The sequence below is a fragment of the Hibiscus syriacus genome, unplaced genomic scaffold (genome assembly GCF_006381635.1).
Source record: "Hibiscus syriacus cultivar Baekdansim isolate YM2019G1 unplaced genomic scaffold, ASM638163v2 tig00111644_pilon, whole genome shotgun sequence".
NCBI classification, from domain to species: Eukaryota; Viridiplantae; Streptophyta; class Magnoliopsida; order Malvales; family Malvaceae; genus Hibiscus; species Hibiscus syriacus.
Window position 1 is genome coordinate 1,432,633 of NW_024063144.1, and position 24,468 is coordinate 1,457,100.

Genomic DNA, 24,468 nt, shown 5'->3' on the forward strand with positions numbered 1-24,468 from the left:
TGCATGATTGTAACAACAATCGATATGTCCGCAATAGCGATAAACGCAACGCAACTAAAACACGACTACAACCGAAATTTATGAGATTACTGATAAACAAACTCAACAGCATGAGAGTTCCTGCTAAAACAAATATGAGCTAGGTCTAGTTGCTTCAATTGTTTTACTCGAGTCTAGCATTTTTAATCATCGCTATAATTTTACTTGATTACAAATTCTTCTGTGGGTGGTGCAATGTTAATATTTTGTCCAACCAATGATGATCAGCTTAATCTTTGCTTTTAAATTTATATAGAGCAGATCACAGCTTATTCAACCATTAAACGTGTTTCAGATAGAGACCAAAATTTAGATCGTGAATTCTGATATTTATAGAGATTTGCTTGAATATAGATTTAAATAATTTATAAATTTGAATGTTAAAATTATGTGTACAAGATTGCTCAGGTCAATTAATTGTGCTTCATGAAGAGTAGAGAAATACATACAAATTATCCAAATCTTTGAGCTTTCTGAGCCACTTTTGTGTATTTTGCGAAACGTATGGCTTTAATATCCCACTCTTTTCTTCACTTTCTGTGCCGCTACTTGCTGCTGCTATGTTCTCCATCGGTTTTTCGTTGTCACTGGTTTCCGCCTGTATGCTCCTGTGCTTCTTTCTCACCTTGAGCGATAATAGACGAGAAACTTCACGCAGGCCGCCCCATTTCTCCAATGCACGTGCAATGTCGTAGCGACCTATACGTATACAACAGAGTTCATAAGATCATATATATATTAACAGTGATGCTTCTTTGAACGACTTTCAATAAACCTGCAAGCTCAAATGACTTTCTGCTGGGCATAAATGATGGATCCATCCCCCAGCTCCTCTGGAATCGATCAATCTGTACGGTAAAACAGGACAATTACATAGTTCCTAACCATCAACTTGTACATATTATGATTCTGTATTGCATTAATTTTCAGCCATATGATATTTTACTGAATTTTCATTTGGCTGATTGCCCGACGCGTGTAGTGCTACAACGCTGAGTTTAAGGAAAAACATATGAATTAGTATTGAAAACAATTCACCTCCTCCTGCAGATTCTCGAGGTTGTCCCAGTAGCCCTTTGGTTTGCGTTGTTTGTATGCAAGGGAGAGATTCATCGAAGATGCAATCCTTCTAAATCCACCCATGCGTGTGATTGCTTTCTCGATATCCACTCTTCCATGCAAACGAAGTTGCTTTCTCATCGGCATAAATCCTTCCTGTCCGTGTTCGGATATAAAGTTCTGGAGCTCAGTTTTGAGGACTTCAATATCCCTTTGCAAGCCCGGAACTCTGGGTCTTTGTCTAAGTGAATTAGCATTACTGGAACCCGCATCCGAGTGAGCAGTATCACTACATTCTGTTTCATTGCCATTGCTGGAGGAAGAAGTTTGCTGCCCTGAAAGCAGTCGATCTTCTTGTGTTTCCAAGGAAGTTTCAGCCTCTCTTTTTTCAACACAATCTCGAATCGCGCATAAATTGGATGGTAGATCTTCATATATAACCTACGAGGTCAGAGGAGTAAACCTTCTTTATTTGTTAGCAGCTTTCCTATTTGTAAATGACAAATATTCAAGTACAAATTAAGAAACAAAAAGCCAAATATGTTAAGGGAGGATTATGGATTATGGATACATTAACCATAGAATCTAACACAATAGATGATTTTTTTTTTTATAGGAATAGGAGGTCTCATTAAAAACCTCCCTCATAGTTGACTCTTGATAAGTGGCAACTAATTGAGGGAGGAAAAGAGTACCTCAATTTATTAATAGACTAGAATTACATAAGATACATATTACATTCTAACCCTGAATAACATAAGATAGACATAACACTCCAACCCTCGATAATAAAACAGAACTTTAATACAAATAGTGTTGGGAAACAATGACCCATCAGCCTAACCCATCCTCAACTAGTTCATCTGACTCAACAGAAAGCCTGCAACACTCAACCGATCCCCTGCTTAGCTAACCTGTCGGCCTCCATATTGCAACTCCTAGGAACCCATCTAAGAACGAAGCCCTTTGCAGTAACAAGAACTCCAATTTCCTCCACCAAATCACTGAAAAAAGTTAGGAGCAGGTTGCAACTTTAAAATCCAATCCACTGCACATTTGCTATCACTTTCCAAAATAAGTCTACCCTTGTTAGCCCAATCGGAAGAAAAGAAAAAGACCAATCCATTCTTAATAGCTTTCAGTTCAATCAATATAGGGAGACCAGGCCCTACTGCAGAAGAAAAATTAGCTAAAGAGCAACCAAAACACCACCAATACCACCCTGCATCCCATCACCAGTCACTGCCCCATCAACATTGAGTTTGAACATATCCGATGGTGGAGGAGTCCAGCCAATAGCCTTCTTAGTACTCGTACTAGAGAGAAATTTATCAGCCCGCGTAGGATCTCCTACTAGTAGGCCAGTCTGAATCCGAACCCCAGGGTATTTAACTAAGAACCATTTCGCCAATCTAAATCTAGTGATAAAGAACAGAACAGTAGAGTCACACTTGCCGTTTTCAAAAACAACCAGATTTCTTACCTTCCAAATAGACCAGAAGATGACAGCCGGAATAAACCTCCAAATAAGTGAATTATGCCTTAGGTTCGACCACGAGCATAAAATAGAAGAAGGGTCTTGAGGCAACACCGAAGAGATATTCCATAACCTTAGAAATTTGCTCCACAAATCCTAGGCAACAATGCACGATAGGAACAGGTGAGCAATAGATTCATCATGAGAAAGACATAATGGACACAGAACATCCGAAATCTGAATCCCTCTTCTCTTCAATTCCACTCTAACTGCTAATTTCTGATGACAGATCTGCCATAAAAAAGTTTGTACTCTAGGAGGTGCCAATCCATCCCAAACCCACTTCTTCCACTCAAAACTCCCTTCAGACCTACCATGTAACGACAATCTACAAGATTTGACCGAGAACATGCCATCCCCCTTTCCTGACCATTCCATGAAGTCATCCACAGATCGAGACAGCAAAATCTTGTCAATCAATGACATTAAAGCGATCCACTGGTCCAATTCCCAATCACAAAAAATTCTTCTAAGTTGAATGTTCCAAACCCAGACATCATCTTCATACTCACCAAACTCAGAAACCATCCCCCATTTGTTCATCGACAAAACAAATATTATGGGGAAATGGTTTTTTAAAGGCAGATTAGTAATCCAAACATCAATCCAGAAAGCAATCGACCGACCATTTCCCACATTCATCTTTGAATTTTGTCTCAAACAATCACCAATCTGATCATTCTTAGCATAGTTACTGAAGATACCTCTCCATATCCAGGAATCTAAAGGTGAACTCGCCTTTGAAATTGGAAGAGACATAATGCTAACGTTGTTTTTGCAGCAAATCAGATTCTTCCACAGACTATATTTTTCATTAGCAAATTTCCAAACCCATTTTCCAAGTAGGACCCTATTAATCAACCTTAAGTCAAGTATTCCCAGACCACCCTCTTCGATTGGTTGACAAACCGATTTCCAATTCACCCAGTGAATTCGTTTTTTATCAAGATCTTCAACCCAAAGGAAGTTGGCCATTAACGAGTTCAACTTCTGAGTCACTTTGAGAGGGATCTTGAAAATAGATAGAAAAAAGATCGACAAGAATGATAATACGGATTTAACCAAAACAAGTATGCCCGCCATCGACAACGATTTAGCTTTCCACCCAGCTAATCTCTTATTAAAATTCTGGACAACCGGTTCCCACATACCCTCTGAATTTTTCTTAGTTCCAATCAGTAAACCAGGATAAGACATTGGAAAAGACCCCACTCCACAACTCGCTTTCATAGCCCAATCTTTAACCCTGTGAGCTTCCATATTAACCCCAAATAATGAACACTTAGACAAGTTTAAGTGTAACCCAGACATAACACCGAAAACCCTCAATACTCTCTAATATTTAGAATTTGCATTGGAGAATCTCTACAAACAAGGATTAAATCATCTGCAAACTGCAGGTGTGTCAACTGAAAGGAAAGCAGAATACAGTTCAAGTGCATAATTGACATACCTCTTCCATGAGAGCTTCAGAAAGAACGGAATCTCGGTGCATTTTTGACTCCACGGAATATTTCAGTAGTGTGTGATGATTTCCAAGTTGCTCTAGATGCCATCTTCCCTGAAAGGAATCAAAATCCCCTTCAACCTGCTCAAAACTGATCTCTTTTTCAAGTTGTTCATGCAGATCTAAAATAACCCGAGCATGAAATACCATATACAACAATCCCTTGCATCCCTCCTGCAAAAAGGATAGGTTACATCATAAAATAGGCCAGATACAAAACTTGCTTCGTATTTGGTTGAGCTAATAAAGATCTCCAGACTCGTGATGGTGCTTAAAAGCACCATAGTTAAGAGGCCAAAGCTGAAGCGGTCCTAAATATAGAACTACGACAAATACATCATATTTAAGGTATGGTGATGCCAAGAATGCTTTTTGCATGGTGAAATTGAAGTGGAAATTTATATGCATATCCACCGGCATATGAAAAGAATGTGGCTACTCAATATTGTTTGTAAGCTCAATATGGTGTTGCATATCCTTAAGCAATCACCAAAAGCATGGTTTGGGAGACTTGCGAGAGTTTTGTTAGCCATGGTTACAAACAAAGTCAAATAGATTAGACATTGTAAGTAGTAACTAGAAGTTAGCTGACGAGTAACTAGTAGTAAGGAGTAATAGATTCTATGCCAAAAGTTAGCTGGGAAGTTTGAGATTAAAGCATTAAGGAGACTAAAATTCTTCCTTGAGATTGAGGTTGCTCACTATAAGAAGGAAATTTTCATTTTTCAACAAATGTATTCGATCTACTCAAGGATACTGGTAAGTGGTAATACTGCATGCAAACCAGCAAGCTGTCCCATTGATCCTAATATTGAACTTAGGGAAGCAGAAAAGGCTATTACATTGGATTGGGTGATATATCAATGTCTGGTAGAAAAACTCATTTATTTGTCTCACACGCAATATGATATAGTAGATGCAATTAGTTTGATAAGCCAGTTCATGTACAAGCAACCTATAGAGTTAACAGTATCTAAAGCACATCAGGGAGAGCCATTTTGTTGAAAAGAAATTGAGGTTTACAACTTGAAGTCTACAGCAGTGCAGATTATGGTGGATTGGCTGTTGATAGAAGGTCAAATTCTGGGTATTGCACATTTCTCGGTGGAAATCCTGTGATGTGTTGAAATAAGTAGCCAAATGCAGTGGCTTGCTGAAATGCAAAGCCTGTATTCCGAGAAGTGACTTACTTTGAGTGTGAACTGCTTTGGTTAAAAATCATCATCGGCCTTAAAGATTAAAGTGGGTGGTCCAATGACACTCTACTATAATAAGAAATCTGCGATTAATTTAGCTCATAACAAGTGACGTGATCAAACCAAACACATTAAGATTGGCAGACAATTAAGAAAAAACTAGAAACTGGTTTGATTTGTATCCAAGGCTAGGAAGATGATAACTAATGCAACAAGATCAAAGCAAACACATTCAGATTATCAGGCACTTCAAGAATCTAAAAGCGTTTACTATGGCACCTTAAAAGTGAAAAAGTTTCATAAATAAATCTTACCCGTACCTGAAGAATGCGAACTTTGCTGTTTTCGCGTGATAAGACTTTACTGATAGCTAAATTCGGAACAATCCTGCCAAAACGAAACTTATTGAGGAAAACCCAGGAACACAAAAGAACTATTTGATTAGAATGATATAAATAATTGAATGCAGTGGATTTATTTAATCTAAATTATTCTCTTTTATCGTCAATCTAGGAGCAATGGAGAACGTGTAGTAATTGGTAACTAATAAGTTTGTGCTAATGTATGCTTCGAAAAAGAATGATGCTTTTTTTTTCTTTTTATTAATCTAGGGTGAATATAAGGTAGTATTTGTTAAATACTTTTAACTATTAGACATTAAAAGCTCATACCCCTGACATATATGGTACTCAAACCCGGGGCCTCAAGGAATAACAACAATTCTTTTACCACTGAGGTCACTTAGTTCGTGCACAGAATGAAATATAGCTTTGAATATAATATATGTGATCTTTTTCAATGCCATTTCTACCTTTATTAGTAGTGAATTCCTAAATTGTTAATGAATGCTATGAGAAAACATTATCATGTCATGATAATAGTGTGGTCTTTATAGTTAACCTATTCAGAGTGACAAAGGCCAAAGTCATGGATTCTTCTTCTAGAAAGAAAAACTTTTGGTAGAAGGAAATTGTTCCTAGTAGCTAGAAGTCAATGCCACAGATTTAAATTGTAGTTGTGGTTGCGTTTTCAATTGCATTGCATTTATAACGGTTGCAAACATAACAGATGCTATTGTGGTCATTGCGGGTATCGTGGTTGTGAATTTCTTTAAAAAGAGTTGATTTTTTTAAAAGGAGATTTTTAAATAAAAAAATAGAATAGCAGAAGCGGGAATAGCAGCCCGCTATTTTTGCAATCGGCCACTACCAGTTAAATTGTGGCCGCGATCCACCACTATTGGTGTGATTATGCTCCACATTGTTATTTTCCGCAATAGTGGTTTCAGCCGCCGCCGCTGCCTCTATTCCGCCTGACCGCTATTTAAAATCCCTGGTTAATGCTACAGTAATTCATCACTTCCATGAAGTTCTGGTATAATCCGTGCCTTGTCACTCCTTTAGTTGCTTTAATAGTTACATTATTTCCAAAGATGAAAAAATGTATTCAAAGATATGAAAAAGAAATAATAGTTTTCATGATTCTTATCATGGCCAAGTACCCAATTAGCTAATAACCCAATTTTTTTTTTGATAGAACAGCTAATAACTCAATCATTATACTTTTCCAACTCTACCAAGACAAATAGCAATTATGTTGCTCTAACTCTTCATTTTTCATGAAATAATCATGTCCAACAACATATCATACATGAGTATAGGGACATGATCCTCCAAAGGTCCTCTAATTACCTTAAAAAAGAACATATGCGTTTCATACACATAATAGTATTCTTCTCCTTTTCTCTTCTCTTTCTACATCTAGGACACCTTAGCTACTGTTCACAACACAAGACAGTATGCATAACCTTCTTTAATCTTTGCTAAACAGAACAATACATCACAGATTTATTCTAGCCCTGCTGCCACCTAGATTTCCAGCCTGCTTTTCCTTAAAATCATCTTTCTTTGGATAAAATATCAATTGAACTAAACAGTCCTTTGAATCCCTATGGTAGAACATCCCTAATTTTCTGCACCTACCTTCTATGCATCCTTATTCTATAATTCCCCAAGTGTCATACATCACTTTGGACTTCTCTAGGTTAGATCATTCTAATTACTTGTGCCTCAAACCAACACTAAAATAGCAGTGCTAGTTCCTGATTGTTTCTTGCGGATTGATTTTGGTGTTTAATGATAATCAAATCAAATGTCAACACTAAAAATTATTACATGGAATGTTAGGGGGCTTGGGAAAAGTGAAAAAATCATAGCAGTGTCAAGAATGGTTGATAGAGAAAAGCCATTCATTTTGCTATTACAGGAAACTAAACTTAATGTTTCCCGAAGTGGATTAAGGAGGAGCTTGGGGGCAATTTGCTTCGAGGTGGTTGCTTTTTTCCTGCAGATGGTTCTGTAGGAGGCTTGATGTGTTTGTGGAATGAGAATTTTTTGAGGTCAGTGCACAACATTTCCACAGTAGATTTTTGTCATTATCAGGGAAGTTAAGATGAGCAATTTTGAATGTGTTATTATAAACGTGTATGGTCCATCAGTAGAGGCTGATAAAGAAGAGTTTTTCAGGGAGTTTTTGTGTTTTCTGCAAAGTTTGAATATGCCTGTTTGCATGGGGGGACTTCAATGCTTATCTAGTTCCTGAGGAGAAATGTGGATTTACATAGAATTGGCATTCTATGGATCTGTTTAGGTCTTTTATACAACTTTATAATCTATTGGATTTTCCGTTAGTAGGGGGGAGATTCACATGGTGCAATAATAGAGAGTATTCCACTTGGGTAAGGCTGGATAGATTTTTGATTAGTGGTCCCTTTCTAAATCAATTCCCTAATCTGATCCAAAAAATGCTTCCCAAATCCCTCTCGGATCATAATCCTGTGGTGTTAGCAGAAGATTGCAATAATTGGGGTCCTAAGCCGTTTCGTTTTTTCAACTACTTGCTTGAGGAAGATGGGTTTGTGGCTGGTGGAAAACTCATTTTCAAATCTGAGGAAGGATAATGGTTGTAGGGGTTTTTTTCACTTCTTAAAGGAACTAAGCAGATTATTAGGAATTGGCCAAGGAATAACCAGAGGGGGATTTCTGATGATATTACAGAATTAGAAGCCAAAATTAATGGTCTATAACTGAAGATACAGGGAGGGGGATTTTTTTTCAAGAAAGGGATCTGCTTGTTCAATCGACGAAGGCACTATGGAATTTGCATAGGAAGGAGGAGAGTATTTAGTTACAGAGGTCAAGAGTGAAATGGAGTAAAGATGGGGATAGAAACACCAAGTTTTTTCATCTGTGTGCACTTAACAGAAATAGAATTAACACCATTTCAGCATTGAAGGTAGCAGATGATGTTATTTCCGATCCGAAGCAGTTGAGATGCTTTGTTTTTTATTACTTCAAGGATAACTATAATTCGAAAACAACTCTAGAGGTGGATAAAATAGATCTGAATTTTGCTAAACTGACAGATGATCAAAAGAAGGTTCTTGAAGATAAATTTTCAGAAAAGGAAGTGTGGGAGGCTGTTTTTCATTCGACAGTGCCAAAGCACCGGGTTCAGACGGTTACACCATGGGTTTCTTTAAGAAATTTTGGCCAATCTTGAAGCCTTTTATTATGAAATTTGTTGAGGATTTTTACAATGGAAGGAAATGGGAGCATGGGTCAATCATGCATTTATAACTTTGATCCCCAAGATCCGAAATCCTGAAGGTATCGAAGACTACAGACCGATTATGAAATTTGTTGAGGATTTTCACAATGGAAGGAAATGGGAGCATGTGGTCAATCATGCATTTATAACTTTGATCCCCAAGATCCGAAATCCTGAAGGTATCGAAGACTATAGACTGATAAGCCTAGTTGGCAGCCTGTACAAAATAATTTCCAAAGTCCTATCTAGAAGGCTTGTTTCTGTTATTAAAGATATAGTAAGTCCCTCAGTTCACATTTATTCCTGGAAGGCAGTTGCTTGACTGTGCCTTTTTAACCAATGAAACTATTGATTTTTAGAAGATAAACAAATGTGAGAAGAAATGAAATTCTTACTTTATTGCTCTAAACGTAAATTACAATTTATAAGGAAGAACTACTCTAATTGGAAATAATTCCTAAGATCAGGGAATTAGATTAGTTGACTATTTACTAAGGCAAACTCCTAGAATTAAGAAAAAATATTGTTCCTTGATTCTAGGAATTCCAACACTCCCCCTCAAGCTGGTGTAGATGTTCATCAACCAGCTTGTTAGTGAGATCTTCAAACATGTTCTTGTTTAGGCTCTTGGTAAACAAGTGCAATTGTTGTTATTGGTAGGTAGGTTATGCATACTTCCCCTGATTCGATATTTTCTTTGAAAATGGCAATCTATTTTACATGTTTGCAATCTATTTACATGTTTGGTACGATCATGGTGAACGATTGTATGCTATGCTCACTGCTGCCTGATGTCACAGTACAATTTCATAGGTCTGGTGTGAGGTATTTTTAATTCCCTCATTAGTCAGCTTCAGACTACTGCAGGCTACAACAGATTATTTTTACTTCTCCACGTCACAAGGTTACCCCACACGTAACTGCAGTAACCGCTTGTAGACCTTCTATCATTCACCGAACCTGCCCAATCAACATCTGTGTAGATGTCTACATATCGGTTATTTGTTTCTTGAAGTAGGCCCTTACCGGGTTCCCTCCAATTATCTCAACACCCTATGGACAGCCTCTAGATGTTTCTCCCTTGGGTTATGCATATATTGGCTGATAACACTCACACTGAAAGCAATGTCAGGACGAGTGTGGGATAGATAGATAAGTTTTCCCACAAGTTGTTGATATCTCCCCCTGTCTACTTCCTCTCCATCTTCATTATTTCCAAGTTTCAAATTGAATTCAATTGGGGTCTCTGCAGGTCTGCAACCTAACATGCCAGTATCCTTTAGTAAATCTAGAACATATTTTCGTTGAGAGATGGAGATACCTGTTCGAGACCTTGCTACTTTCATTCCAAGGAAGTATTTTAGATTTCCCAAGTCCTTAAGCTCAAATTCAATGCTAAGAAACTCTTTTAGGCATCTGATTTCATTCGAATCATCTCCTGTTAGAATGATATCGTCAACATAGACTATAAGGATTGAGCATTTACCTTCCTTTGAATGTTTGTAGAACATGGTATGGTCAGCTTGTCCTTGGGTATATGCTCTGCTGGTCATAGCCTTGGCAAATCGACTAAACCAAGCTCTTGGGGACTGTTTCAACCATATAGTGATTTCTTTAACCTGCATACCCGACCTTTTTCTTCTTCGAATCCTGGTGGAAAGTCCATATACACTTCCTCGGCCAATTCACCATTTAGGAAGGCGTTTTTAACATCCAACTGAGTCAAAGGCCAATCAAGATTTGCAGCAAGTGATAGAAGAACCCGAATAGTATTAAGTTTGGCAACAGGTGCAAAGGTCTCATCATAGTCGAGCCCATATGTCTGAGTGAATCCCTTTGCCACAAGTCGAGCCTTGTGCCTGTCAATAGTTCCATCAGTTTTGAATTTGGTGGTGAAAATCCATTTGCAGCCTACTGTTTTTTTTCCTTCAGGCAGATCCGAGATTTCCCATGTTCCATTGTTTTTTAGAGCATTCATTTCTTCCATTACAACATGTTTCCATTCGGGTGATTCAAGAGCTTCCTTCACATCCCTTGAAGTTTTTACATGGTCAATATTTGTCACAAAGTTTTTGTATGACTTGGTCCATAAGACACAAACCGAGAGATAGGGTGTTGGGTGCAGGTCCTTACACCTTTTCAAATAGCAATTGGGAGATCAATAGATGGAGAATCAGGGGTTACCTCTGTTGTAGAACAGCCCACGGTTGTAGATGAATTTGGCATTGCTATGTCAGCTTCAGGAGAGTAATGACGCCTTGAATAAACCCGGAGTTCAGGAGCACAGAGTTGTTGAGTTTCAGGAGCAAGCTGTTGTTGTTTCTGCAGACTAGGATCATCATTGTGCTGCTGGGAAGAGGGCTGCTGTGAGGGAACTATGAGGATGTCATTAGGTGGCTGTTGTGAGGGGACTATGAGGATGTCATTTGTATGAAAATTTTGTGGTAGATTAAGATCAGGTGGTGGAGTAATAAGGAGGGTATTGAGGTTCTCATCTTCATTGAGAATCTCCCCCTAAAGATGAGTTGCTGAAAAATATGGTTCTGTTTCAAAGAAGGTTACATCTCGGGAAACAAATGTACGATGCAAAGTAGGTGAGTAACATTTGTACCCTTTTTGCGTAGGGGAGTAGCCAACAAAAACACAAGTATGAGCACGAGAGTCAAGTTTAGATAGGTTGGGTTGATGGTTATGGACAAAGACTTTACACCCGAATAATTTAACCGGTAAGTAAGAACATGGAAAGAGGTAAAGCTTTTTGAAGGGTATTTAGAGGTGTTTGAAATTTAAGGACTTTGGATGGCATTCGGTTAATTAGGTAGCATGCGGTTAGAACAACCTCTCCCCATAGGTATTTTGGGGTATTTGTGGTAAACATTAGGGCTCGAGCATCATTTAATAGGTGCCGATTTTTTCTTTCCGAAATTCCATTTTGTTGTGGTGTGTCTGGACAGGAGCTTTGGTGTATGATGCCTTGTTCTGCAAGGTAAGGACTTAAAATCGAGTTGAAGTACTCTCTTCCATTATCGGTGCGGAGCGTTTGTATGGTGGAATTGAATTGGGTTCTAATCTTAGAATGAAAATTTTGGAATACTTTGGGTGTTTCGGACTTTTCTTTGAGGAGATAAACCCAACAAACTCTAGTATGGTCATCAATAAATGTTATAAACCATCTAGCCCCCCGTAATATTTTTCACTCGGCTAGCCCCCCATAGATCATTGTGTATTAAGGAGAAAGGTTTGGATTGGATGTAAGGTTTTAATGTATAAGGAACACGAGTATGTTTTGAGAGTTGGCAGATTTCACACTTTAGGGAACTTGGATTTTTATTTCGAAATAACAGTGGAAATACATACTTCATGTACAAGAAGTTTGGGTGTCCTAGCCTTTGGTGCCACAACATAATTGTGTCCTCATGTGAAACAAATAACGCCAAACTTCCTTTCTTATTGTCTTTATTCCATATGTAGAGTCCATCATCAACCTTAGCAGTACCAATCATCTTCCCCGATTTCTGTTCCTGTACAACACAACCACGAGCATAAAATTCAACAAGAGCATCATTATCCTCATTAGTTACTAACTGACAGTAAATTGCAGGATAAACTTCGGATATGTAAGACTTTGTCAAGAGAGAGTTTTTCAGTGAGTTGAACTGCCCCAGTCCCAGCAATAGGCGAGTATGAACCATCAGCTATTCGGATACAGATTGATTGTGACAGGGGATGTAGCTGGGAACAGGGATGCGTTACCTGTCATGTGGTCGAGGCACCTGAATCCAGGATCCAAGCATTGATTAGTTGAATCCGAAGTAATATTTAAAGCAGTACCTTGAATAGCCAAGGATCCTGAGCAGTAGGTGTTTCAAGTATCTTGTGTAGGGCTTCGAGTTGAGATTTGGTTAGGCAGACATCGAAGGTATTTTCTGTAGAGGATGAAGTGTTGGATGATACAAAGGCTAAGGTTTTAGATTCGAAAAGATGTTGTGGGTTGTTCTGCCATAGGAAGAAAACAACGCAAGAACAATTTCTAGAAGAGCAGAATAGGATCGAATGAGTCCTACAGCTCTGATGTCCATGAACAAATGTGAGAAGAAATGAAATTCTTACTTTATTGCTCTAAACGTAAATTACAATTTATAAGGAAAAACTACTCTAAGGAAATAATTCATAAGATCAAGGAATTAGATTAGTTGACTATTTACATAAGGCAAACTCCTAGAATTAAGAAAAAAGATATTGTTCCTTGATTCTAGGAATTCCAACAGAAGAAAAGGGAGGAAAGGTGTTGTTTTCAAGGTTGATTTTCGAAGAGCTTATGATTTGGTGGAATAGCCGATTCTGTTGAGATTACTGAAAATTATGGGATTTGGAGATAGGTGGATTTCATGGATTGATTTTTGCATTTCATCTGCCTCTATTTATGTTCTAGTCAATGGTTCTCCAACTAAGAAATTTTAGATGGGTAAAGGGTTGAGACAAGGATGCAGTTTGTCTCCTATGTTGTTTAATATAGTTGTGACAGGAAGCCAGTATCTTTTATGCGGTATTGGATCCATGATAAGTTCTAACCTGATCGCTGCTGTATGCTTCCAACCACAAGAAACCTGTAGATGCACACTTTCAAAAAAGGTAAAAAGCTGGAGTATATTCAAGAATTTAACATAGGATCCAAGCAGCTCAGGCATCTGGAGACTAATGCTTCAGAGAGTATGGAAGTGCGAAGCTTAAAATACGATGAGAGAGTAAGAGAGAGAGTGAGTGAGAAAGGCCAAAAGTCCTCCGATAAGGATGGACGGCGTTCGTAGATAATCTGAGTAAGAGAGTCTATAGGAGAGTAGTAAGGGAACTCTTCCACAGCAGGGTAGTGTTTGAGGGTCTATATTCCGAGTGTTTTAAATAAACCAAATTATAGGAATCATACTTTTGCGTTCGTTCAGCAAGGGAAGACTTGAGAAGGCGATTGTGAATGTTAATGGAACATTGTTTGATGGAAGAGATTATCTGTAGGGCTGCAAAGTACAGAGTTATCGGAATAGGAATGGTGATATTAGCAAATCAAAAGTGGAAGAAGAGAATTCCAACAAGGGCGAGGTAAGGAAAAGAGAGAAGGAGCAAAATTTTTCTATCGCCTGAGGGATGAAAGAACATATAAGGATGCACTGGTCTGCAATGGAAGGCAGGAGTTGAACTGGGGATAAGTCAAAATAGAGAGGGGCGTATGAGAATGGACTCTAGGAAGAAGAACATGTGGGAGATGCACATACCCTCATATGAATCGGATTGAGTTAAAGATCCTTAACGGGGATTATTAAACCACTTTTCGATTTGGAACTAGTTCAAAAGGGTCTGGTGAGTGATGGGATTACGGTAAAGATAACCAGCTGGGGATATGCTTGGAACTCATGCATTATAACCTTTAGTTCGGTTGAAGAATTAGAGGAGCTGTTGTTGAATAAAAGGAGGAAATAACCTTTTGGTTTGAATGGTTGGAACCTATTCTGAATGAGGATGGTATTCCTTGGCTTTTTGTTCGGTGAATTGGTAGGAGTTCCATTGCTATACTGGAATGTTTCATTTATGGAAAACTTGCTGCAAGGTGGGGGAAATTTTGTATCCATGAATCGCGGTCAAGAGAGATGATATATCCGTAGTAAGGTTGCTACTGAGGGTGGCGAGCCCCTTTGATATTCCGGAAAAATTAACGTTGGGTCATATGGGAGATCTTTTACGGTTAAGACAAGTTTGGGGTCAGTGTTCAAAAAACATGAAGTTTTTCCAAAAGTTGAAACATTTCTATGGCAACTATCTCACCTAAAACTAGCTGTTAGAGTGGAGTTAAAGAAAAGAGGTGTTCCCCTTGTAGATTTACTCTGTCCTCTATGTCAAATGGAGGAGGAAACAATTCAACACCTCTTTTTTTTATGTCCTGTTGCTTGGGAGCTATGGAATAGGTTCATCAAGTTATGGGAGATAGCTACAGTTTTGCCAAAAGATCCCCTGTCATTTCTTTACTCTTGGTCTTTTTAAGGGCTTCTTCTATTTGGAATTTTATCCCAGGAGTGGTTCTGTGGTCGCTTTGGAAGTCTAGGAATTTAGTGGTGTTCGAAAACTGGAACTTTGACAGCCCTACTCTGTTCTTCATTTGCAGATTTAGGTTGGCCAAATGGTTTTTAGCTAAATTTCCTAAGACTAATATCCAAGTCGATTTACTAATAGGGGATCATTTGCTTGCAGACAGGATTGCAGTTAATTATCCTAAAAAGAAGAAGGATCACTATTGGTTTCCACCTCCGCCCGAATTTTATAAATTCAATGTGGATGGGGCGGTTAGAGCTGATGACTTGCAGAGTGGAATTGGAGGATTGTTGAAAGATTCGAATGGCTCTACATTGATCTCTTTTTCTAAGTCTATGGGACCAGGTCCTCCTTTGTTTGCTGAGTTGAAAGCTATTAAAGAAGGCATTGATTTGTTTCTTTTGTCGGAATGGGTGCTAAAGGGTAGTCTAATTCTTGAGAGTGATTGTAAAACAACAGTGGATTGGATTTTGAGGCCTTTTGTTGCCACTTCGTTTTTCAGTTCTTTAATTGGGGAAATTGGGATTTTAATTTCTGCTAGAGACATTATGGTTAGGCTGGTTCCTAGGGCTTGTAATTGAGAGGCAGACAAGTTAGCTAAGGAGAGGATAGGTTGAATGTCTATAGTGTTATAGTGGTTATGTTTGGTATTTTATTTTGGGTAATTATCTGTAATATATAGTTTTATGTAATTTTCGTTTATTAATATATTGAGGTACTCTTTTCCTCCTTCCGCTAGTTGCCTCTTCTCATAAGGCAACTATGAGGGAGGTTTTTAATGAGACCTCCTATTCCTATAAACAAAATAGCAGTGCTAAAAAGTGGAGTTCCAAGACCTAATTAACAACATTATTGAATGTAAACTTTTTAAGAGAGTGTAATAAGCTGCTAAACTAACAGATTATAAACAACTACTGCCTATAGCTTTTAGGACTGAAATGTAACTAATGCCACTAGATATGGGAATTAAAAAATAAGTCCTTTAGTAAACAGAAGGCTAAAGTACAAGGATTCTACTTTCGCCTTTGTTCATTTTGGTTGCCAGGAAAACATGGCAAATGCCATAGCGAAGGTTAGCAATACGATGATCGATCAAAAAAGGGTTTCAATTGGTGTAGCAAAGTTCGCGAAAAAGAAGGATTTTGGAGCAAGTCGTGGGTTGGCAGTTGAAAGGTCAAGGAATAATTTGAACGTGCATATTAGGAACGCCGAAAACAAAAGGGAGTTTTTCAACAAGGTTAACGTTGGAAGGTCTTATAAAAAAACATTGGCAAATCAAAAAGTTAATGTTGGGAGGAAAAAGATGGAGAATGTATTCATACCTGCTAAAGAGAAGGAATGGATGAGGTTTGCTTTAACTGGAATTATGAAGGCAAGTTTAGAGTTTTAGTTTTTTATAAAAAAAGACAGGTTTAGAGTTTTTGTTTTTTATAAAAAAAAGGCAGATTTAGAGTTGGATGTGGTTCAAAAAGCTTTGTTCAGTGACGGAATAGTTGTCAAAATAGTTAGATAGGGCTATGCGTGGAACTCTTGCATAATAATTTTCTCCTCGGAGGAGAGCTTGAAGGAGGCTTGGCGAAACAAGAAAGATGAATTGTCTTATTGGTTTGGATGGATTGATCGGCTGGTGATGGAGATTGGTGTTCCAATGGCGTATTGCTCTGTTGAGCTAAGTGGAGTTCCTTTAAATTGTTGACATGAAACCTTCTTCGCAACTCTGGCGAGTCGGTGGGGTTTACTGGTTGGCATTCATGACGAGACCTTGAGGAGAAAGTACTTGTCGGTTGCAAAGTTGATATTGAGAGTTGTTAATCCTTTTGATGTTCCAAGTTTGGTTACTGTTCTTGCAGATGGGAGGTCGTATAAGATTGGGGTAAAGATTGGATCAACTTCAGTGAAACCAGAGGTGAATTTGGATCTAAGCAGTTCTGAGGATGTTTGGAAGGAGGAGGTGACGCCGGAGGACCAAGACGGTGGTTGGCTGGAGTGGTTTGAAGAGGATACTGAACAGTCGCTGGAAGAGTCTTTGAATCGAGTTACTTCGTGGCTTGAGGAAGGGAGGACATATGGCAACCCAGAGGGAACTTTGAATCAACAATCATTGCAACAAAAAAAAGAGATGGAAGTCATTTATAATAAGGAGATAGAACCCCTCGATACTAGGAGAGTGTTTAATAGGGAGTATGCGAGGTTGGGCTTGAGAGATTTTGATAGACAACTCTAGAGTGGGCAGGCCTAATCAGAGGATGGTAATGAGCCCATTTTCCCTATTAAGAGGATTTATCTTTCTGAGCCAGTTGTTAACATTGCCCAATTCTATTTTGGGGAAAGAAATGGAGAATTAGGACAATTTGTTGTGGAGTCAATAAAAGAATGAATAGTTGAGGGTGAGACTAGAATGATTGATTTTAAGAGTGGAGATGGAGTCTTTAGCAACTCTAATAGGTTAGCTCAGAAAGATTGTGGGGTGAGCGAACGTAACCAGGAGACACGTTCAGGGGACCTTCGGAGGAAATCACAGTCCCTTTTTTCAAGTCGATTATGTATAAGGGTTTGGTGCCAGATCATTTTTGGAAAAGTTATCTTTGGAAGGGTTTGGTGCCTCCAAGGGTGGAAACTTTCATGTGGCAAGTAGTTCATCAAAAATTGGCTATAAGGGTTGAATTAATAAAGAGAGGTGTTCTTGGGATATTGGATCCACTGTGCACTCTATACAAGCTGGAAATAAAGACCTCTTCGCATTTATTATTCTCCTGCACTGCTGCGTGGAGATTGTGGAATAGGTTTCTGCATTTGTGGAAGATTTCAACTGTTATACATGAAAATGCGTACTGCTTTCTTTCAGCTTGGGAGGAGTTGGTGCCTCATTCAACTATTTGGAGATTTATTCCTGGTGTAGTTATGTGGACGATTTGGAAATGTAGGAATGCCATTGTTTTCGAGAAGGGCGTGTTCGATCAAGTTCAGTTGTTTTTCACAGCAAGGTTCAGATGAGTAGCTTGGTTTCTAGCAAAATTCATTAATATTCCTATTTCGATGGACTCCCTCATTGGTGACCCCTCTCTCAAAGACATGTGCTTTGTCTCAAAAAGTCAGCCAGCAAATCAGATTTCTTGGTCCCCTCCCCTTGTGGGGTTTCTAAAATATTATGTGGATGTTGCTATCAAAGGTGATTGAAAGGCAAGTGGTATAGGTGGGATTCTAAGATAGCTCCGACACAATGCTAGGATCCTTTCAAGAAGTTGCTGGTTCGGGTCCTCCACCTTTAATGGAATTGAAGGCCATTAAATTTGGCTTAATTTTTTTTAATCTTCTAGTTGGTGCTTTACGGTTGATTATTGAGAGCAATAGCTAGTTGTGTGTGGAGTGGATTAAGAACTTGGATAAATGCCCAAGTTTGTATGTTTCAATTTCTAAAGAAATTGCAGATAATAACAGAAACTTGGAGGGTATTCTATGTTGGATAGCTAGGCCAACAAACTTAAAGGCAGACGTTTTAGCTAAGGCAAGAATAAGTAATAAGTTAAGATAGGGAGTTTTGGTTGGGTTTTGTTTTTCTTTCTTTTGTTTTATGTTTACTCTACTGGGTTAAAAGTTTGGTTGTACTCATATGTTTTGTATTATTCTTTTAATTAATAAAATTTGAGGCATTCTTTTCCTCCTTCCGCTTTTTACTGGAATATCATATGGTATTCTAGAAATTATGAAGGGGGTTTTTAACGAGGTCTCAATTTCTTATAAAAAAAATCAAGTTCAGTTGCTTTCAAAAAAATAAAACAAGTTCAGGTGGAAAAATGCAGTTAAATCCTTAGATTGGAGTTCAAGAAAAGGGGATAAAAATTACTTACTCTGGAAGACTCTCGTATGCAGTTAAAACATTCCAAACTTCGCGAACAGGAGCTTTTACGGTTATGCTAGCAACAACACAACGATGGACGCCTCCATTTTCCTTCACCCCAAAAGCATTTTATCAGGAACAGATAAAGCATATGTCATTATATCAGCAATAGCTAAAACAAAAGTGGCTTACAGAAAATAAGGGACCCTATGAGAACTAGGCCTGTAAACAAACCGAACGAACACGAATGAGGATGTTCATGTTCGTTCGTTAACTTTAACAAAACAAACGAATACGAACAACTAAACAAACAGAATTTCTTGTTCGTGATCGTTTGTTAAGGAATGTAGTTTGTTCATGTTCGTTCATAAACGAATGGATTACCGAATGTACACGAACATAAATAAACGAATGGGCCCTGTGTTCTTGTTCGTTCATTTAATTAAATGAACAAAAATCTTGTTCATATTCGTTCGTTTAATAAATAAACAAACTTGCTGTCGAATAGTTCACTGGACGTTTAGTTCATTTACAAGCCTAATGATAACGGTCTTGAATCAATTATTTACCAATAAGCCATCAAATCTACGAAGATGAAATTCATCCACCATGCAAGGCCTGTCAATTCTGCAGACTTTTCCAACACCCCAGTTACTGTTCAACTCACTTGTAGACGGTAGAGGCCCAGTTATTTTTAGGTCTACTGATGGTGGTTTCTCCATTCCTAAAGGTGCACCATCCGAGTCCATAACAGGTGAAGAAAGAACAGGATAAGATGCTCTAACCAAATCTTTTGCTATTGACATCTTCTGATTCCCATGAAAAATCTTTTCAGCTTGACAAGCCAAGGCTCGAAGATTCAAAGGAAGATCAGAGCTGATAATCCTCTCCAGGAATATGGCAGGGAAGTTAAATCTCGGAATTACATTAACTTCATATGATAAAATTGCAGTACCATACCTACAGTAATGTCAAATAGAACAATGGATTTTACATCATATGGTAAAAGCAAGAATTCCAAAACATGTTGGCTGTGAAATAGAGTACATCAATGCTACCTTGTTCCAGATTTGACCGACCATTTCCCTTCAAACTTTTTAAAATCTCCATCAACCATGGTAAAATGGAGTTCACGACCATTAGACTGAATTAGAAGCAACAACTTGTAAAGCTTGTAGGTATTAAAGAATATAGATAGTCATTTGTGAAAACTAAAGCTACCAAGACAAATGAAACGAGGTCAAAGTCATTTCTGCAGAACTAACAATCCAAAGAAATAAGACTACATAAACCTCTACTGCACACAGCATTTCACACACATAGAAGCCAAAAACACATCCATACAAGGGTCTGCAATATAGTTCTTTGAAAAAACCCTTTGCACTGATTACAAGTCAGAGCTTTCTATCAATAAATTTTGGAAGAAAACATGCTATATGATCCAATTTCAGATCAATATCCTATTTCAAGTAGTGTCACTTACTAAACCATCAACTTAGTGGCTTAATGAGCATTAGCATTCTCCAAAATTTCAGATTGAGCTTAGCATTGCTTTGCCTTCATGAGCATTCTCCATTCTTGATTATTCACTCATAGTCCATGCATTATCACATTGTTAGAAGTTAATTTTATATTTTCTCCAAAATTGTGATATTATGACTTAAGAGGAGCTTGAATGTTTCATGGATCAATTAGCATATCATATAAGAAGTCATTGAGGATCTATGAGCGGTAGAGGAACCAAGGGTGTTATTGATTTTAAGCTTAAAGACCACACAATGTCAGTGCATAGAGGATGGCAGAGATAAGCTCCCTCTGTTTACTCCTAAGCCAAGCAGATCCCAAATATTTTCTCCAAAATTCAGATTCATTCCTTTCCATCAGCTAAACATAATCAAGATGATAGTTGTGAAGAAAAACCTTTAGTGAAAAAGTTGCAGACTGGATTTCTACTGATTTCATGTGCATAACATGGACTCATGGAGATAGCAGTATTCATGGGAAATGGAAGATGTTATACAGAGGATTTCTAGCCTATTAGGTACCAACTTGAGAAAAGCAAGGCCTTGTGGTTAATTATGCAACCAAAATAAATAAGTGATAAAATAGGTCAGAAAACAACAGCCATTTGTACTAGTGCAAGGTATTTGAAGCAAAATCTTGTGATTGACTAACAGAAAATTACTTGCGTATCTATATCACAGTTCAACACCATAAACTATAAGGTTTAGGATGCTTACTGAATTGGGAATTTCTTGGAGATCAAGAACAACACGCGCTTCAATATGCCAATATAATGCCCTTTGCAAACCTCTCTGCTCCAACCATATTCGTCCAGGATGTGGGCAAGGAATCCTTCCACTATCAACCAGACAAAGTTCATTCCAGTCAGGTATCAGAGAAGGGAATGAGATGGAAATAAGAAAGAATTTGATCCAAACTGAAATTAACTTCAAGTAAAGGTGTGGAGCAAGGATTTAAACAGTGGTTGCGGTAGCGTTTTCAGTTGTGATTACTGCAATTGAGGACATAGCAGATACTATTGCGATCATTGTGGATATCGCGATTATGCAATAATGGTTTCAGACGACATCGATACTGCTATATAAAGGCCACTATTCTGATAGCAAACCCCTATTTAAATCCCTGGTGTGGAGAGATAATGATTTGTAAGAAACCGATTTGTGTACACTTCACAATGCTTTATGGCATGCAACAAGAGTAAAAGTGAAAGAAATGATCAAAATCGACAAATACATAACTTCATTTAAACTATAATAGTACATAACAACAGCACGAAGCATTCATGTTCTACCACTGAGTGAGTTATTCATGCTCTAAAGAAGGGAGTTGAATTTCCATGTATACTATGAGCACAGTTCAAGGAGAGACCGCATTCTCTTTATAAGATTTCAAGGGCTTAATATATAGGATATTCATCAGGGATTCAAATAACGGCGTAGTAGAATAGCAGCTGCATCCGAAACTGCTATTGTAGAAAGTAGCACAGCTAATTGTGGCAATAACAGACCGCTATTCTCCCTATTGTTATGCTATTCTATTTTTTTTAATAAAAAATAGCTCTTTTTTAGAAAAGATTCCTTTCAAAAAAAATATAGTATCCTTATATATGTAATCATAATAAAGGCAATGGGACCCCAACTGCAATTTAAATCCTTGATATTCATCAAATTCGCAATGGCGGCATAGACTAACAAACTAACACAATTTAGTAAGGGAAATACAGATTTTCAATAAAAGAATAGAGAAAACGTCTAAAATATATAAAAATTTGAAATTTTTAGGAGGTTACAGGCTTTCTCAGTCCATCCGAAGAGCAACATTATACGATCAATATACTAGAAGGGTGACGTTGATAAATGGGTTAAAAGAAAAAACTGCAAATAAGATTAGGGATGAAATCGGCAAGGCGTTCATAATCAGTTAGAGCATCCCAGACGGAATCGATGTCAGCGGAAACCGAAATCTCGGCTTTGATCCGTCTTTCCCTCCAAGAAAGCACTTCCAGTTCGCAGTGCACCCTCTTGTTCCTCTGTGGCTTATTATCTGTTTCCTCCTCGTTTCCGCCGGGATGAGCGGCTCTTTTGGCGTAAGTGGTGGTGAGGGAACAGGTCTTGGGTGCGGTGGAGAAGGCAATGCGATGATTTTTGTTGGAGAGAAAAGGGTCGTTGTTGTTCAATGGGAATGAAGATGAAGAGAGAGTCAAAGTGGAAGAAGCCTCGCATACGCAGAGTTTCATAGTGGCTGAGAATTGAGAGCAGCCGCAGTTTCTTCCATTCTCAGTATGAAGCTTCAAGTTAAAACTAGAGAGCGAAGGTGATTGGTGGCCTGGCTTTGTCGTTTACTCAACCAGAATGTGTGGTTCAACTTCGTGCTTCGTTTCAAAAGGGCCGTTTAGTCCTTATGAAAAGAAATAGGGTAAATTACAAATTTGATGAGTAAACTTTATTCTCTCCTTCTTCATTTATTATACATTAAATCTTTTTAATTTTTAATTTAATACATTAAGTCTTTTTTATCACTCGATTGTTAAATAGTTAACGATATTAAAATATATTATTATCTAGATACAAAACGACATCATTTTAGTAAAAATTTTATTTTTTAAAATAATATCATTTTTAAAATATTTAATTATTTAACAAAAGAATAATAAAAAATAAGAGAGAAAGTAAACTCCACTGATAAAAAAATTTAATATATTAAATTTAGTGAAAAATAGATTTTTCTAAAGTTTAATAAGTAAAATAAGAGAGATAATAAAATTTAGTGATGAAATATATAATTTACCCAAAAGAATATGTGGTTGTTGTCACGCACTGTCCACAACCCGGACTGATTTTGCAGGATAAATTACACTTTAATATTTAAACTATTACTTTTATTCCACTTTAATATTTAAAATTTATTGTAACAAAAAAATATTTTAAATTTTATACTTTTAAAATTATATCTAAGGATTAGTTTAGATTTTTATTTGTATTTAAAAAATTTATAAAATATTAATTTAATATTTTTATTCTTTTAATAATGACGTGACATTATCTTACGATGACACGTCAATATCATAATGCAGTTTTTAATAATGAGATACCGTTAATTTTTTCAATAATGATATAATATTAATGATTTTAAATTTAATTAACCAATGAAATATATAAATAAGATAACACCTTTGATATGGATATCCTATAATATATAAAACTGTACTTTTAACTATGAAATCAACCGCTTCTAACAGCAATATTAAAACATTTAACAACAATTTATAATGACCTTTAATCTCCATCCATCCTTTAAAATACCAAAATTTTCATTCATCTAAAACATTTTATGATATTATTCTCTTACTAATTTCAATTATTGTAATTTTTTACTTTTTATATAAATTCACACTAGATTTTAAAGTATTATTTGATACACTATCAATAAAAAATAAGATAAACTACATGTTTAATATCCAACTATCATTTTTTTTGGATAAGTAAGTTATATTCCATCCAAAAGAATGCAGCCAAGGCTGCTACAAACCGACACAGACATACAAGCGCAAAGACTACTTACATCCTCAAATCAGAATATCCATGCCTGTACATCTTAATTTTTACAGACTCTAACAGTCTATTTACAATTACATCTATCGAACGAATCAAATTTCTATGATATCTATGATCACGTTCCTCCTAAATGAAGTAAAGAAAACCAGTCCACACAAGCTTAAGGACACGAACTCTAAGAGATTTACCTTTGAGGTTAGCCAAGAGCCATTGAAGGAGATCATCCCAGGAACGAGCCACAAACGAGAGGCTACAAGCATTCAGAACAGCCCCCCAAACACCTCTTGCATAAGAACAGTCAACAAAGAGATGGTCACGAGATTCCAAACCATCACCACACAAGCCACACCCAGCATCCACAGTCAGTCCAAACCGAGCAAGCCTATCTTTCGTGGGTAACCTATCAAGAATGACCATCCAAGAAAATTAAAGAAAACTTAGGAACATGGCCCGGGAACCAGATAAGTCTATGCCAACTAACTTTCTCCTTGCTTTCACAAATGCAATCCCAAATCCATTTCCCATTA

The 24,468-nt window shown here is 37.4% G+C and overlaps 1 protein-coding gene across 1 annotated transcript; it reads right to left on the reverse strand.

Moving 5' to 3' along the window:
- Positions 1–440: 440 nt before the first annotated feature.
- On the reverse strand, positions 441–22,694 carry LOC120166681. The gene is made up of 10 exons (XM_039175919.1): positions 22,262–22,694; positions 21,104–21,224; positions 19,922–20,007; positions 19,433–19,823; positions 18,874–18,974; positions 5,659–5,725; positions 4,089–4,316; positions 1,078–1,539; positions 815–887; positions 441–738 (listed from the first exon to the last, which is right to left on the reverse strand). The coding sequence occupies exons 1-10, from the start codon at positions 22,621–22,623 to the stop codon at positions 464–466; spliced, it is 2,166 nt and encodes a 721-aa protein (XP_039031850.1). The 5' UTR covers positions 22,624–22,694; the 3' UTR covers positions 441–463.
- Between the last annotated feature and the right edge of the window lie 1,774 nt (positions 22,695–24,468).